Source organism: Anolis sagrei, chromosome 5 (assembly GCF_037176765.1).
Source record: "Anolis sagrei isolate rAnoSag1 chromosome 5, rAnoSag1.mat, whole genome shotgun sequence".
NCBI lineage: Eukaryota > Metazoa > Chordata > Lepidosauria > Squamata > Dactyloidae > Anolis > Anolis sagrei.
In genome coordinates this window covers 84,681,959-84,699,805 of record NC_090025.1, presented here as the reverse complement: position 1 = coordinate 84,699,805, position 17,847 = coordinate 84,681,959, and the positions used below count along the sequence as shown (strand labels likewise).

Genomic DNA, 17,847 nt, shown 5'->3' with positions numbered 1-17,847 from the left:
GGGATGGACTGGATAGCCTCTGGGGTTTCTGATATTCTTATTCTTATTACAACAGCCAAAGGAATATCTGTTGGAGGTATTTTTATTGTGTTTTTCCTGCACGGCAGAAGAGAGTTGGGCTGGATGGCACTTGGGTCTTCCACTGAAATGCCATTAAGTTGATGTTGGTTAAAATTGTTCTTCATTTTAAATATTGTATTATTTTTTGTTTCCTTTTTTTTGGTACTGAGTAAATTAGTTCACACAAACACTCTCCATCCATCTGCCACCTACCCAGCCCGTGCCTGCTATATACATATTATTTATAATATAATATATAAACATGTATTGGGGCTCCATGAGAAACTTTTGCTTCAAAAAGAGCTCCGCAACTGAAATAGTTTGAGAACCCCTGCTTTACTGCATCACATTTATAACTTCAACAACAATATAAGCAGGTTTACTGTGAGTTTTCCGGGCTGCATGGCCATGCTCCAGAAGCATTGTCTCCTGAGGTTTATGTGGGAAAATCATCAGGACAGAATGCTTCTGGAACATGGACATATAGCCCGGAAAACTCACAGCAAACCAGTAACTCCTGCCATGAAAGCTTTCGACAACACGCTGAACAATATAAGCAACAGCATTTAGAAGAACTTACTTCTAAGCAGGTTAAATATTGCTACCTTAACACAAATTCTAGGAGCACCCGGTGGCGCAGTGGGTTAAACCCCTGTGCCGGCAGGACTGAAGACCGACAGGTCGCAGGTTTGAATCCGAGGAGAGGCGGATGCGCTCCCTCTACCAGCTCCAGCTCCTCATGCGGGGACATGAGAGAAGCCTCCCACAAGGATGATAAAACATCAAATCATCCGGGCGTCCCCTGGGCAACGTCCTTGCAGACGGCCAATTCTCTACACCAGAAGCGACTTGCAGTTTCTCAAGTCGCTCCTGACACGACCCAAAAAAAAAAAACCAACACAAATTCTACTTCAGTGAGAAATTCCCTTCAAGATTCAGTGATATGAATTTTTAGCTACTTATAAACAAATTATTTTTTCTATTTTCACAAACTGAAACAGCCATTTTAACTTTTAAAGCTAAAAATCAAGAAAACAAAGCAGCCCCATTTTTAATGCAATCAGGAGAAAAAGCAAAACGCAAATGGAAAATAAGCCAATATAATGTCAAAGACAAACTGTTACCAATTCAACATGGCCTTGCAATAACATTCTAGTCACACACACGCACACGCACACACATATATATATTCTATTGCCTGATATTTTTAAAGATATTTTAAAAATCAGGCCAGATTTACAGAAATAATGGCATCTTGCTCATAACAAAATCCAATTCTGTCTACTCAGTAACTTGAAATGAAACATGCAAGTAAACCAATCAATTCTGCAATGCTTCCTGAATGCAGGTGTTAGCAACTAATTCTTGAGAGACAAAAAAATCTTACTTGGAGAAACAAAACCACTCCTCTGCTGGAAAAAAATCAGGCTTTCATTTAAAACAATCTGTACCTCTAGCACTTATTTTAAATATATCAATAGATTAAACTTCAAAGTCTACCTGGCAAAATTAAATACAGCAGCAAGCTGCTGGCATAAATTTTTGTACTGTGAAGACGATGACATGTTTTTCTCCTCAAGGGCTTGCACGGATGCTGTGCTTAATTACATAAGCATGCCAATAAAGCTAACTCATCTGACTATGCCACAGCCTATATCAATCACTATAGCAGTGTCTCATTACATACGACAGGTGAAGGGAACAGCACAGCAGCCCCTTCACAACATCTGCTTAATTATGCAACATTATTCCAATGATTAATGTAGACTATGGAATATTTGTGTGTTAAGTAGGTCTTTTGCATGTAGAATGAGCCGTAAGTCAAGAATTTACCATTTCAGATTTGCTCTGTGTCATAAATCAATGGAGTAGCCTTCAGCAAGCCACTGTCTAGCTACCAGAGACTTTTCTCATGAAGTCCTATACACTGCAAAAGGTTCCAAATATGACTTAAATCCTAGAAGCCAGGTTGAAGACATCTGGACAAAAAATATGGAGAAAAGAAACAACAGGGATGTCTCTGTGATGGATCTAGTAAAGACCCCCAAGACAAGCTACAGAAGTCTTCTGCCTTCGAAGAACAGATGACCACACATTTAGAAAGGAGATGAGATGTACTGAAATATTGACCATGGTGTGATTCCATGGCCAGGTATACTAAAAGCCAAACACATCAAAAGATAACACAGACCAACAAATGTTTTCTAAGTATCTCGGTTTTTAGACCTATTACTGGGGTTATTTGGGGTGCTGATTCAGATAATTGCATTGGACAGACTGCATCAGCTCTAGTTTCTTAGATATGGTTTTCATAATTTTCTATGGGCAAGAAGCTAAAGCTGGGTATATGGCATATCAAAAACTAGACCTGATGGGGAAGACTGGTGCCATTTTGGAATCTGTGAGTCAACTATATCCAGAAACAGATCTAATGTTTGAGGCACCAAAATGTTTGTTAGCCCAGTGTAATCAGAAGAAAGAAGTTAAACAAGGAAGGGTTACCTCTCCAAAGATTGAGAGCAAGGTGGACACCTGCGATTCTCGACAAGGTACCAAGCTTTCCAACTGAACCAAGGTCTCTTCAGGATACTCCGGATGTTTGAAAACAGGCATTTTAATTTGCGTCTATGACTAGGTGATTTTTCTTTAAAACTTCCAGTATGCAAGGAGGTTAAATCTGGAAAAAGAAAGTGAAGGACTTCCAGTGAGAAAACACTTGTGAAAAATTATCACTTATGGTATGACATGTTATTTTTCTTAGGTAAAGATCAAAGATATAAGCACTCACTGAAGCCCAGGACTATTCATTCATTCAAAATCTCTCTTTTCTCACTGGCACATAATATTCAATTAAAACCAAACTAAGTTAATGACTAGTGATATATAATATTATCATGTAAAATATGCAGTTGGATATTCACAAGAGAATTATAACAAAAGTAAGATAGAAGGATCAATCGCATATATAGCTACACTAGCTGTACCCACCACACATTGCTGTGGCCAAACTTCCCTCCCTCTTTCTCTTCTTTCCTTCCCTCTTTCCTACTTCCCCTTTTTTTCTTCTCTCCTTTCCTTCTCTTCCTCTTCCATCCCCCCCCCCTTTTCTTTCCATTCCTCTTTCTCCCTTCTCTACCTATTCTTGGACTGCAACTCGATCGATCTATTGACCTACATATCTATCTCTATCTAATCTAGCTATCTGGAGGATTGCTGGGAGTTGCAGTCCAGGAATAGGAAATATGCAGGGATTGCTCTCAAGAGAAATCCAAGGAGAAGAAAGCTTGCAGCTTAGAAGCAGTGCATCTGGATCATCCTCCTCTCCTAAAGGGGATGCTGAGAGCTGTAGTCTGGAAGAGAATGTGGATATGCTATTGTGTGTTTTGTTCGCCGGGGGAGTCATTTTTGCACATGCATTGTAGCACCTTTTTGCTTTTTTGGCTTTTTAAGTCCCTTTGTTGTGTTTTCCATTGTTTTTATGTGTGATGGTCACTCACTGGCCTGATGGGTGTATTGTGTCCAAATTTGGTGTCAATTCGTCCAGTGGTTTTTGAGTTATGTTAATCCCACAAACTAACGTTACATTTTTATTTATATAGATTAATTCTAAGAAATATTGCATATATCTTAAGAGAAGTAACATATAAAGTAGTTATAGTTGTTAAATTTTTGCAAGTCAACTCAAATTTATGCTAATCTTGTCCTAGGATATCCTTCACAGGATTTATTCAGGGAAGGCTTGCCATTGCCTTCTACTAAGGACCTATTTACACTCACCATTTAACGCAGTTCACAGCTAGTTTCAAACTGTGACAGCCAGGCAACAAACTCCTATTAAAGCACACAAAAGAAAACCCTCAATGAGCATCAGCATTCTGTGGTTTGTATAATCACTATCTGGGCCTCTAACTAGTTCCAGGATTTCTCCTTCACAGCAAAACTACTTTCTTCGATACCAATTTGACACTGCATTAAGGCCCCTTTCATACAGCTCTATAAAATTCATATTGACCTGGATTATATGGCAGTGTGGACTCAGATAATCCAGTTCAAAGCTAATATTGTGGTTTATCTATCTTGATATTCTGGGTTATATGTCTGTGTAGAAAGGCCCTAAATGGTCAGTATATATGGGGCCTAAGGCTGAGAAAGCATGCCCAAGATCACTCAATGGAATTCCATGGCTGAACCACACCACAGTGGCTCTGAAAAATAGATGTCTAACATTTTATTAAAGATGAAGCAGGGAAGACAAGAAGAACTGTCATAATCTTAAAAATCGCTAAGCTTTATTTCCCATTTGATAAAGAGGTAAATTGGTAGGCCTTCCATATTACAAGATTACTGTTACCTTAAAATAAATGCCAGTGAATTCAGTAACAAAGGACCCATCTATACTGCTATACAATCTAGTTTCTGAATCCAAACTGTGTGCTTTGAACTGGATTATATGGCAGTGTAGACTCATAATCCAGTTCAAAGCAGATAATCTGGTTTCAGAAACAGGATTATATGGCAGCGTAAATACAGCCTATGTTAACTGAACATACTATTACAATCAATGTTTCAAGTGAAATTTTACTACTAGGTAAATTCAGACACCTAGGGTCCGAAAACATGGGTAGGCAACTTCCTGTGGATAGAAGGCCATGCTTCCAAACCTGGTTTTGCCTCTGCAGCTAGTGCTGAAATTTGTGAGTGACAGGCCCGTAGCCAGGATTTTGATTGGGGGGGGGGGGGGCTGAGTCTGAGCAAAAGAGGGTCTACCCTCGCAAACCTTTTGTATTGTTACCCCAATACCCCCATGCATATGGGATATATTGAGTATGGTGATCAGATCATGATATGAATAAACATAACAGTTTAAATACTATACCAGTAAGGCCTTCTCGCGGACCACCAGTCACTCACTGGTGAGTGACTATTAAATTTGCTATTAGCATTGCAATGGCGGCTGCAGCTGTCATCTATAAGACAGGACTGTCTACATCTCATAAGCCATTTTTTGCCTATCCATGTGTTAGGGTGATTCTATACTGTAAAATTAATGGTGTCAAACAGCATTAATTTTACACTGTCGATGCACCATTGGTGCCACAAGGCAATAGACACTTGCAGACTCTTTGAGCCAATTTTTGTGTCAAACCCATTCAGAAAAACACAGAAGAATTACAAACAGCAAACTATTTCATTTGGAGAAACATAGACATTAATTAATTTATTATTTATTTATTTATTTAAAGCATTTATATTCCATCCTTCTCACTCAGAATGGGACTCAGGGCGGATAACAACATATACTGCAAACATTCAATGCTGGTACATACAATAAACTATAGATATAAACACTAAAATCAGTTATCTCCACTTTAAAATCAATTAAATTTAAAATCAAATGAAGTCCACAGATTAGTATTAAAGGTGCTGTCACATATTTCCTCCCCCTTCTTAGTTCTTTTTTTATGCTGTGAGAGACAAGCACACTTACTTCTTTGAAAACTACAATAAAAGTCAGTGAGCAATTGTAGACAAGGCTTTTACAACACCATTGCCTTGCCTCATTCACCTACTTTTATGAGGCCTTTAAGTGCATTCATGTTCTTCACTAGTAATCCTCCCTTATTCTTCCACTGCTTCTTGCATGCTTTTCCTTACTACAGAAAAAACATTCAAGAGAAAGACAGAATATCTGCACAGTACATCCTGTCTAGAAATTATCCAGGATTGTGGGGATTAGCTATGCACTCAACACCCTCCATATCAGGTATTCGGTATCCACAATTCAACCATTCATGGCTTGCTAATATTCCAAAAATGAAAAAATCCACCAAAAGAAACTTGATTTTACTATTTTATACAATATGCCACATGGACCCTGATCATCAATGAATTTTGGTATCTATAAGGGTTAAAATAGATACTGTATCTATATTAACCAAAACAGAAAGCTTTCCATGGAAAAATATACACAAATCTACAGTTTTCTGGACTGATGTACTGGAACCAATTATTTAGTATGGTGGGTCCCAACTTTTTGTCCTCCAGGTCCAGCTCCCACTATTCCTAACAGCTGGGAAGCTGGCTCGAACTTCTGAGAGTTGGAGCCCAAAACCACTGAGGACCAAAGTTTGGGAACCACTGTTTTAGTGAACCATAATGTTCAATTAGTTGTACTGAATCAGATTTTTCTCAACTTAAAAAAGAATGGATAAGTTGTACTGAAAGTGAGTGAGTGAGTGAAGCTAAAGTTATACTTCAACAAACACACTGTTGATACAAGACATATCAGGTACATTTCCCTTTTGATATCTGCCTTTAAAAATCACATTCTTGCAAGTATGATCAATTTTAGGTTAGAAATAATAATAATAATAATAATAATAATAATAATGCTTTATTTATATCCCTTTTCCCAAGGGGACTCGGGGCAGCTTACAACAAGAGGAAACAATGTACATAATATCAGTCACACTTACAATCTAAAAAATGGTTAAAGCAAAACAAATATATTAAAAAAGACAAATTACAAAAGTTCAACAGCTCAGCGGTTTAACGCACTGTGCCACCAGGGGTTCCCATAATAATAATAATAATAATAAACTTTGTATTGTCGAAGGCTTTCATGGCTGGGATCACTGGGTTGTTCTAGGTTTTTTCAGGCTATTTGACCATGTTCTAGAGGCATTCTCTCCTGACGTTTTGCCTGCATCTATGGCTGAGGATGCTGACCATATATGTAGGTGAAACCTCAGGAGAGACTGTCCTTAGAACAAGGGTCCTGAAACTAAGGCCCGGGGGCCAGATGTGGCCCTCCAAGGTCATTTACCCGGCCCTCGTTCAGAGTCAACCTACGTCTGAAATAACTTGAAAGCACACAACAATAACAAAAATCCTCTCATCAGCCAAAAGTAGGCCCACACTTCCCACTGAAATACTAATAATTTTATTTTTGTTGAAATTGTTCTTCATTTTAATTATTGTATTGTTCTACCCTGACATTTAAAATCCAGGTTATCTGCTCTGAACTGGATTATATGGTAGGGACATCTGTAGGGATACCAAGGTGCTTGTTTATAGAGCTATTGTCCTCCCAACCCTGCTATACGCCTACGAAATGTGGACTGTCTACAGACGTCACATGCAACTCCTGGAACAATTCCATCAGTGCTGTCTCTGAAAAATCATGCAAATCTCTGGGGAAGACAAGCAGACAAACGTCAGTGTGCTGGAAGAAGCAAAGAGCACCAGCATTGAAGCGATGGTCCTCCGCCATCAACTCCGCACCACCTGACATCTGCTGGGAAGTAGCAGCCAATAGTGAAAGGACCAGGGCAGCGACATCTCCAGCTCACCCCTTGTTTGGGTATCAGCCAGCATGTCAACGACTCAAATCAAGAAATAGTTTCCTAAGATCTACAGAGACACTTGCTGGAACACCTCAGCAAGCGAAAGTCCAAAAATGGCAGGCTCAAACCCAGCACCTCAATCCGTGGGTGACACCAGATGAGAGACTCCCTCCTGGGCACACAGAAGACTGGGTGACGTGGAAGGCACTGAACAGACTGCGCTCTGGCACCACGAGATGCAGAGCCAATCTTAAGAAATGGGGCTACAAAGTGGAATCCATGACATGCGAGTGCGGAGAAGAGCAAACCACTGATCACCTGCTGCAATGCAACCTGAGCCCTGCCACATGCACAATGGAGGACCTTCTTGCTGCAACACCAGAGGCACTCCAAGAAGCTAAATACTGGTCAAAGGACATTTAATCAACTACCAAGTTGCAAAATTTGTGCTTTTTCTATCTGTTTGTTTGTTTTGTTCTGTTAGAAATGTAATACAATGGTATGGTTGCTGATGACACAATAAATAAATAAATAAATCAACTCTGATGGACCAGCCACATTGTTCGGATGCCTGACCACCGTATCCCAAAGCAGTTGCTCTACTCCGAACTCAAGAACGGAAAACGGAATGTTGGAGGACAAGAAAAGAGATTTAAAGATGGGTTCAAAGCCAACCTTAAAAACTCCGACATAGACACTGAGAACTGGGAAGCCCTGGCCCTTGAGCGCTCCAGCTAGAGGTAAGCTGTGACCAGCAGTGCTGCAGAATTTGAAGAGGCAAAAATGGAGGGTGAAAGAGAGAAATGTGCCAAGAGGAAGGCGCATCAAGCCAACCCTGACCGAGACCGCCTTCCACTGGGAAACCAATGCCCTCACTGCAGGAGAAGATGCAGGTCAAGAATAGGGCTCCACAGTCACAGACGGATCCACAAGAATACTGATCATAGAAGACTATCCTACTCGGCCAATGAGGGATCGTGGATCCCCCGGTGGCGCAGTGGGTTAAACCCCTGTGCCGGCAGGACTGAAGACCGACAGGTCGCAGGTTTGAATCCGGGGAGAGGTGGATGAGTTCTCTCTATCAGCTCCAGCTCCTCATGCAGGGACATGAGAGAAGCCTCCCACAAGGGTGATAAAAACATCATATCATCCGGGCATCCCCTGGGCAACATCCTTGCAGACGGCCAATTCTCTCATACCAGAAGCGACTTGCAGTTTCTCAAGTCGCTCCTGACACGATTAAAAAAGATGAGGGATTGCCTAAGTAAGTAAGTAAAGTAAGTAATGGCAGTGTAGATTTATATAATCCAGTTCAAAACAGAAAATCTGGATTTTATATGGCAGTATAGAAGGAGCCTGGTCGTTTCACATGCTCCCAATTAAAATGTACATCAAAATAGCATTTTCCCTTTCTCCAATGAGATTTTGTGTTGTTTATTGTGATTTAAAAAAAACAGTAAAGCAAAAATAACAAAGCAGTCATTCTGAACAGTCTGTCAATCAAGTACTCAAAACAACTTTCTTCAAGTTTACCTCAGGAGATGGCAGTCTTTGTGGGAAACAGAGCAGCACCTCACTGGGAAGCTGGCGCCTGAAGAGCCTCGCTGAGAAGTTGTAGTTGTCGAAATAATGATAATAATACTAATACCTGAGAGGAGAAATTAACCTTCAGCCTCCTCACAATTCCACCCCAGCCCCAAATTCAAGCCCATCACCTGTTTACCTTTTGCCAGGCTCTCGTTGCCAACGAGGGGATGGAAAAGGAGGCGTGGCGAGGCAGGAGCGCGAGCGGCGGCAGCGGCGCACGTGACGGGGATGACGCCACTGATTGGCCACCTGCGACGTCACTCTGTCGGCATCTACCAACGGCGTGCGAGAGGAGGCGGGAGCTGGAAATCCGCGCGCTCTGTTTCCTCCTAGTGAGGGAGAGGAAGTGATAGGCCGCCTCCGTGAGTGACGTCATCCAATGAGAATGAATGAATGCAATCTGGCCCCAGTGTATGCCCTGGAATCGAGGGAGTTGTAGTTAAAAGTAGCCTCCAAGTGCATGAGTTCAGCCCAAAGACTCTGTGACCTCTCCCTGGTATTGTCTTGTAGCCCCCCTGAGCATTGACTGCATTCAGAGGCGGCCCTAGGTAATTTTCAACGGGAAGCAAACAGTATTTTGGGATGTTGTAGGTTTTTTCGGGCTGTATGGCCATGGTCTAGAGGCATTCTCTCCTGACGTTTCGCCTGCATCTATGGCAAACATCCTCAGAGGTAGTGAGGATCCTCACTACCTCTCACTACCTCTGAGGATGCTTGCCATAGATGCAGGTGGAACGTCAGGAGAGAATGCCTCTAGACCAGTGGTTCTCAACCTTCTTAAGGCTGCGACCCCTTAATACAGTTCCTCATGTTGTGGTGACCCCCAACCCTAAAATTATTTTCGTTGCTCCTTCATAACTGGAATTTTGCTGCTGTTATGAATCAACATGTAAACATCTGATAGGCAGGATGTATTTTCATTCTCTAGACCTTGGGAGTCGTAGTTGCTGGGATTTATATTTCACCTACAATCAAAGAGCATTCTGAATTTCATTAGAGATGGAATTGACCCAAACTTGGCACACACCATGCAAAAAATAATGAAAGGGGTAGGCGAGCATTGGCCTTGAGCTTGGGAGTTGTAGTTCACCTATCTCCAGAAAGCACTGTGGACTCAAACAATGATAGATCTAGACTAAGCTTGGCACGAATACTCAATATGCCCAAATGTGAACACTGGTGGAGTTTGGGGAAAATAGACCTTGACATTTGGAAGTTGTAGTTGCTGGGATTTATAGTTCACCAACAATCAGAGAGCATTCTGAACCCCACCAACGATAGAATGGGCCAGATTTCCCACACAGAACTCCCATGATACCGCCCGAAAATAACTACAACAACCCAGTGATTCCGGCCATGAAAGCCTTCGACAATACATTAAACAGTATTTCCCCCCCCCCCCCCACCACCACCACCACCTATCACTGATATATATTTTCTGTTCGTCGTGGGAGTTCTGTGTGCCATATTTGGTTTAATTCCATCATTGGTGGAGTTCAAAATGCTCTTTGATTGTAGGTGAACTATACATCCCAGTAACTACAACTCACATATGTCAAGGTCTATTTTCCCCCAAGAGCGCCTCATGAGCGCCCCTGAGCAAAATCAACTATACTTCAAATGCTTACTTTGCGTAATGGGTTGAGCCACCCCTGACGATGATGGAAACTGCACTTCTTCAAAAACTTGAGAGTGCCCTAAATTGCTGCATCCTTGGTTTAAAATGAAGAGGAGATAAATGTGTGGATCCTTGGTATCTGCTGGGGTTTTGATCTAGGACCACATCTTTGGAAAGACAGAGACCAAAATCCTTGGAAGTTTGTTATTCATTCGTTCAGTCGTTTTTCGACTCTTTGTGACCTCATGGACCAGCCCACGCCAGAGCTCCCTGTCAGCCGTCACCACCCCCAGCTCCTTCAAGGTCAATCCAGTCATTTCAAGGATACCATCCATCCATCTTGCCCTTGGTCGGCCCCTCTTCCTTTTCCCCTCCATTTTCCCCAGCATCTTTGTCTTCTCTAAGCTTTCCTTTCTTCTCATGATGTGGCCAAAGTACTTCATCTGGGGACAAGTCTACATAGGGACCACCAAACACAGCATTGCCAAAACATGAATCAAGGAACATGAAAGGCACTGCAGACTACTTCAACCAGAGAAGTCAGCCATAGCAGAGCACCTGATGAACCAGCCTGGACACAGCATATTATTTGAGAACACAGAAATGCTGGACCACTCCAACAACCACCATGTCAGACTACACAGAGAAGCCATTGAAATCCACAAGCATGTGGACAATTTCAACAGAAAGGAAGAGACCATGGAAATGAACAAAATCTGGCTACCAGTATTAAAAAACTCTAAAATTACAACAGCAAAACAGCAGAGAGGAAACAACCAGGCACATCTTAACACCTCTCAACAGGGGATTTTCCCAGGCTCAGCCAGACCTTCAGATGCTAATGAAGGTGGTCAGTTGAAACATTCACACCTAGCTCCAGCAGAGAAGAGCTCTTTGCCCCACCCCAGCCATTCAACAGATATATAAACCCATTGTCCTAATTCCAACAGACCTCACTACCTCTGAGGATGCTTGCCATAGATGCAGGCGAAACGTCAGAAGAAATGCTCTAGAACATGGCCCTATAGCCCGAAAAAATCCACAAGAACCTAGTACTTCATCTTGGCCTCTACTATCCTTCCCTCCAATGAGCAGTCGGGTCCCCAGGTGTTTTGGCCTACAACTCCCAGAAATCCCAGCCAGTTTACCAGCTGGTAGGATTTCTGGGAATTGAAGGCCAAAACATCTGGGGACCCACAGGTTGAGAACCACTGCCCTAGAGTCAGACATGGCTAGACTTAATGTCAGGAGAAACCTTTACCTTTATATTATTTTACATGAAACTTGCAATTCTAATTTATTGTTGCAACAAAGACTAAGATCACCTGCTGCAAATAACATTTACAGAAATCTAGGAAATGCTCCTTTTAATATGGAAGGCTCTAACAAAATAATAATGGGTTGTTATAGGTTTTTTCGGGCTATATGGCCATGGTCTAGAGGCATTCTCTCCTGACGTTTCACCTGCATCTATGGCAAGCATCCTCAGAGGTAGTGAGGTCCTCACACCTAGCTCCAGCAGACAAGAGTCCTTTGTCCCACCCTGGTCATTCCACAGATATACATTTTCCTAGTTCCAACAGACCTCACTACCTCTGAGGATACTTGCCATAGATGCAGGCAAAACGTCAGGAGAGAATGCCTCTGGAACATGGCCATATATCCTGAAAAAAAACCCTACATCAACCCTGTGATGCCGGCCATGAAAGCCTTCGACAATACATTAAAATAATTATGCAAGTATATGTTTACATGTATGTAGGCAAACTCCCTGCAACAATTTTGTGGTTCGGTGTCAGACTGTTTTTCATGTACATATCAATCTGGTATATTGCTGCAAGTTTATACTAAGAGCATAAAAGACAGCTGAACTGCTGTACTTCATCCTGTGACAAACAAAACCTTTGAAATGCAGAACAGTCTTTGTTGCAATAGCAAAGAAGGGCTTGATATGGGCTTCACTTCCCAATTTATAAAACTGTTTTTTTAAAAAAGCTGAATTTTACCCTAGACTAATAAACTGCTTACTGAGATTAATAGAAAAAGCCTATCTGTTACTCAGCTTGATCTTTTTCCACAACCTATTTTCTATGAGTATGCAGCTGTGTCAGTCTTAGGCCTACATGTCAGCAAAAAATATATGTGCCATATTAACAAAAGAAGAGATTTTGGGAAGGAAGATGTGATTAAAAAACTCAAAAATTACAACAGCAAAACAACAGAGAGTAAACAATCAGGCACATCAAATCACCTCTCAAAGACAGATTCCCCCAGGGACTTCCAAGCCATTAAATGCTAATCAACGTAGTCAGTTGAAACATTCACACCTAGCTCCAGCAGACAAAAGTCCTTTGTCCCACCCTGGTATTTCCACAGGTATATTAACCCATTTTTCCTACTTCCAACAGACCTCACTACCTCTGAGGATGCTTGCCATAGATGCAGGCAAAATGTCAGGAGAAAATGCCTCTAGAACATGGCCATATAGCCCGGAAAACCTACAACAACCCAAGATGTGATTTTTCCGGGCCTTCTACGTAAATCCCCAGAAAAGTACTGATGAATGATTTATAAATGACTATTATTGTCACAACTCAGGATAGATTCACCTTGCTCAGAACATCACCACACACCAAGGCTGTAGGTTTTGTAGTTTACTGAAGAAAAAGCAAAATCATATACATAGAAAAAAGGTTGCAAAAGTTCAATAGCCAAACAGAGTCTTAAATGCAAAGGCAGAGTTTCCAAGGTCCAAAGGCAAATAACATGAAGTATAATCCACAAGCACTGGTCAAACAAGAATCTATGGCAGCATGACAGAGTCCCCAGAAACCAAGTTCAAAACTAAAGTCCCAAAGAGCCAAAAGCTCTCCCCAAAAACCGAGGCAATTCCAGAGAAGTTAACAGGGTGTAAGCAAAGTTGCACTGACAAAGGGTTGACTTCAATCAGATCTTTAAATATCCTTCCCTAGCATGAAAGCATTACGTTGACCTTGACCCTCCCATTTGTTAGCAAGCTGAGCACTTTGGCGAACCCTTAATTGCAAACGGTCCTCCCTAACCAAATCCCCATCACCTTCAAGGCCGAATAACTCATTATCCTGGGACTGGCCAGCCTGGGAATCGACAGGCACTGAGCTCACAGATGGAGGGGTCGACTCCTCCACCTGCAGCTATGAAGATTCACTCAAATCATGACCATCTTCTAAAACAACATTCCTTTCCCTGGGAAACTGAAACGCCGCCTCGTCTTCAATATCAACACTGTCTGCATTAACAACAGGGACATGTTCAGAAATCTGCAATCCATCATCCTCCTCGTCCTGAGGAAATTCAGGCTCAGAAAGCTCAGGCTCAGACTGAGCCACAACAATTATTACAAAACTCCCTTTACTTCATTGATATAACTGATCGATGTGAAATATATCAATTAACTTAAATATTGAGCTTGCTTAAAGTAGCACCCTCTATTTTTACCAAGTCTAAGAGACAAACTGAAAAACTGGTTGTGCAGGAAAATCCCCTCAGGTCAGACAGGAAACACAAAAAGGTCTTTCCTTAAGATACAATTAAAAATTAGACCTCAGTGGTCCTATTATCTGCTTCCTCAGACAAATCTCCCTCTTTTCTCCTGTTCTCTGTTAAGAAAACTATGCACAACTGTATTGAAATAACTATTTTTCAAATCTGCCACAGATGAAGAACCCTTGCACATATCTTTTCTTTATTGATGAACAATCAGGGGAGAGGACACACATATACGTATATTCGCAAGAACTGAGCACCTAAAAAAAAATTGAACTATATAAAATGTGCTTGGGAAACTGTTGGTGGGTTGAACATTCAAGAAGCCAGCTCAATATCCAGCTGAGATATCCAAACCCCGCAGGAAAGCAAGGCCTCTTTAGAGATGTAATCAAGGTATTTACATAAATGTTGTCTTTTGTTTCTGGGTCTGACACCTATTATAACAGTCTGGTTTTAGGCCGGGACATGGAACCAAGACAGCCTGGTCACCTTAGTTGATGATCTACACCAGGAGTGTTGCATCTCAGAGTAGATTCACCTTGCTGAAAAACACCAAACTGCAGACAGCCAAAAGTCTTTATAGTTTATTAGAAAATAAAAGGTAAAAAGTTCTTAAAAGCAAAGGTAATGTTCCAAAAGATCAATACAAAATAGCACTTTGAAGCTTAACCCAAAAAGGCACCAGCAAAGCAAAATCCCATGAGAACATGACTAAGTCCTGAAATCATGAGCACAAGAACTGCAAGATAATCCAGACAAGCAAAGGCAAGCTTCTTGGTTAAACGAAAAGTTGCTCTGACAAAGGTTTGATCCCAAACACACTGCTTAATACCCTTTGCAAAACATGAAGGCATTTCTTTGGCCTCTGACCTCCTTCTTGTTAGCTATTCTCACACTTCTTCGAACTCTGAATTCCAAATGGTCAGCCCCATCTAAGGTTTCTGTTTCGTCAAGGTCAGTCTGTTTGTTAGTGTCAACCTGTTTCTCTTTCTGCTCATTATCAGGCTGAGAACTGTCATCCGTCTCTGAATCAATCTGCACCTGCACCTGGCTAGTTTTAGTATCAACAATCTCATTCCTGGATGTGGGAAACTCACTGTCTATAACAGGGACATTGTGAACCTGAGTCCCATCATCCTCATCAGAGACTCTGTGGTTCCAGCTGAGTCACAACAAGGAGCTAGACAGAGGGAGTGTGTCCCTGTTGGTTTTGCTGGACCTCTCCTCGGCCTTTGATACCATTGACCATGGTATCCTTCTGGGACGCCTCACAGGAATGGGCCTTGGGGGCACCGTTTGGCAATGGCTCCAGTCCTTCCTAGAGGGTCATTCCCAGAAGGTGTTGTTGGGAGACACCTGCTCGACCCCACAACCATTGTCTTGTGAGGTTTTGCAGGGTTCAGTATTGTCCCCCATGTTGATAAACATCTACATGAAGCCGCTGGGGAGATCGTCTGGAGTTTCAGGGTCCGGTGTCACTTGTATGCAGATGACGTCCAACTCTGTCACTCCTTCCCACCTGCTACTAAGGAGACTGTGCAGGTCCTGAACCGGGGAGTGGGGTGAGACTGTGCAGGTCCTGAACCGGTGCTTGGCCGCTGTGATGGTCTGGATGAGGGCAAACAAATTGAAATTGAATCCAGACAAAACAGAGATACTCCTGGTCAGTCGTAAGGTCGAACAGGGTATAGGTTACCTATCTATGGAGTGACCCCAGATACTTTCCTTGTGGCCATGAAGCTGCTAGTCCATCCCAATTTTTCTCCAAACTCTTCTACTTTCATTGTAAGCCTAAATCTGCATCAACTTCTTTCTTGGGGGAAAAAGTTCCATTTTGATTTGGGAAAGTTTGGTTAAAGACGTCCACTAAAGGCTGATTCCTATCTTCTGTTCTTCTTTTTCCCCATGTGAGTAGTTTTTCCTTAAACTATACATCTGACTGTTTCAACACATGCCAGTAACAGACCACCAAAACTATTCCTAGTCTGTTCTTTTGATTATGTCTTATTGTCACCTGACAGCATTTGTTGATGTCATTTAGGGGCAACATGTATTGGCAGAACTGACCAAAGTTATATTTCTGCCTGAGGCAGAAAAGCAAATTGCACCTCTTTTCCCAAGTCAAAATGCATAGCTTGCAGAAAAAATGAAAATTTTCCACCTCAAGCAGAGCAACAAATGGCATTTCCCTTCCCAAATCAAAATGCACAGTCAATTTATTTTTGCTCCTAAGGGGTAAAAAAGAAACCCCCTCACTAGCATATCTGTCTGCTGACAATAAAAAAATAATATCATAATAACTAAAATAATTCTGTTTTTTTTCCTATCCTTTCATGGTAGCAGCCTTACTATGCATCAATGTAGGGATTGCCTTGTGTATCAGAATATACCATAAATTTGGAGGCTTTTCAATATCATACCCCAGAGGCGAGCTCATTATGTATATCCTGTTAATCTTGGAGGTGGGGGAAAGAAGAAGATAATTTATAAAAGAACACTGAGATGTGCTCTGGCATGATAAGAAGTTCATCTCCCTCTTTTTTTTTTTCTTTGCTATGATTTCAGCAAAATAGAGGAACGCTCTGAAAGACAGAAATCTGGGAAATCTGTGATGGAGAGTTGGTGCTCAATAATATCTGGTATTGTTCATAGCTATTTAATATTTCTATCATAACAGGACTGAATAGAAGCCTAATCCATAGGAAGGTTTCCTTTTTCCTTCTTTACAATCCCAGACAAGCGGCAATTTTGGTTTACAATGCATAAGAAATTGCCCTGCTTACGTACATTATCATCCATTCTGAGCAGCATTACCGAAGTTGGGTAGAATGTTTGGATGTCAGCCAGCCGTGGGAGAGGCTAAAAAATGTCCGACCTAAGAGAAGGAAACAGCCTTATTAATCTAAATATTCCTTGGTGTTTCATTCTTGGTATCTCATTCCTGGACTTAAATAAGGCACCAAGCAGCAGAAACCAATGTTGAATTTATATCCTCCTGCTGTTTAGCATTCTTGCTCAACACCCTAACCTAAAAATCTCATGTCCTTGTCTTTTCCCACTTAATTATAATACATTGTCATGATAGGAAAAGGATAGAAAACAACAGCCCTAGCTAGGCTAATACAAATACAATTGTAAATACTACAAGTTTACCGAAACTGTCCTTAAGGTTAACAATTCAACTATTTTCCAGATTAAGAGTTGGGAACAAGTGTCCCTCCAAATGTTACTGGAATACAACTCCCATCATTGCTTAGAATCATAGAATCATAGAGTTGGAAGAGACCTCATGGGCCAGCCAGTCCAACCCCCTGCCAAGAAGCAGCGTTCTGTCGCGCGCTGGGCCTGTAACAGCTGTCTTTTCTATAGGACGTATACTTTAAGCCCAGTGGGAAGCCAGGGGGCCTCAAAGAGAGATTCTCAGGGATTTTTCTGAAGTGATGGTCTTTATAGTCTTTAATGATACAACAAAGTCTTTATTATGGAACAAACAACAAATCTTCAATGGTTCAAACAACACTTCAAGGCTTTCTTAGTCTAGTCCTTAATGGACTGGTATCTGACTTTGATTAACTGTACTTTCTCTATAAGAAAAAAACCCTATTTAACCTCTCCCAGCCTGTTTACTATCTATGCCTCATCGGTGTGGGTCCTACTACCAATTCCAAATGCGTCTGGGTATCAAGTAGACCTACCAGTCAAAGCTTG

The 17,847-nt window shown here is 41.6% G+C and overlaps 1 protein-coding gene across 7 annotated transcripts in view; it reads right to left on the bottom strand.

Annotated features, from left to right (window-relative positions):
• Positions 1 to 9,217, bottom strand: part of ORC5 (origin recognition complex subunit 5) — a 101,508-nt gene extending 92,291 nt beyond the window's left edge. Inside the window, exons 1-5 of one of the 7 annotated variants that reach the window (XM_067468821.1) lie at positions 9,130 to 9,192; positions 8,940 to 9,054; positions 5,631 to 5,714; positions 3,838 to 3,891; positions 2,563 to 2,737 (exon numbers count right to left, since the gene is read on the bottom strand). In XM_067468821.1, the coding sequence (XP_067324922.1) occupies positions 2,563 to 2,673 (111 nt within the window). In that variant the 5' untranslated portion in view covers positions 2,674 to 2,737; positions 3,838 to 3,891; positions 5,631 to 5,714; positions 8,940 to 9,054; positions 9,130 to 9,192. The other 6 variants (XM_067468820.1, XM_067468823.1, XM_067468824.1 and 3 more) reach the window with 6 other exon arrangements.
• Between the last annotated feature and the right edge of the window lie 8,630 nt (positions 9,218 to 17,847).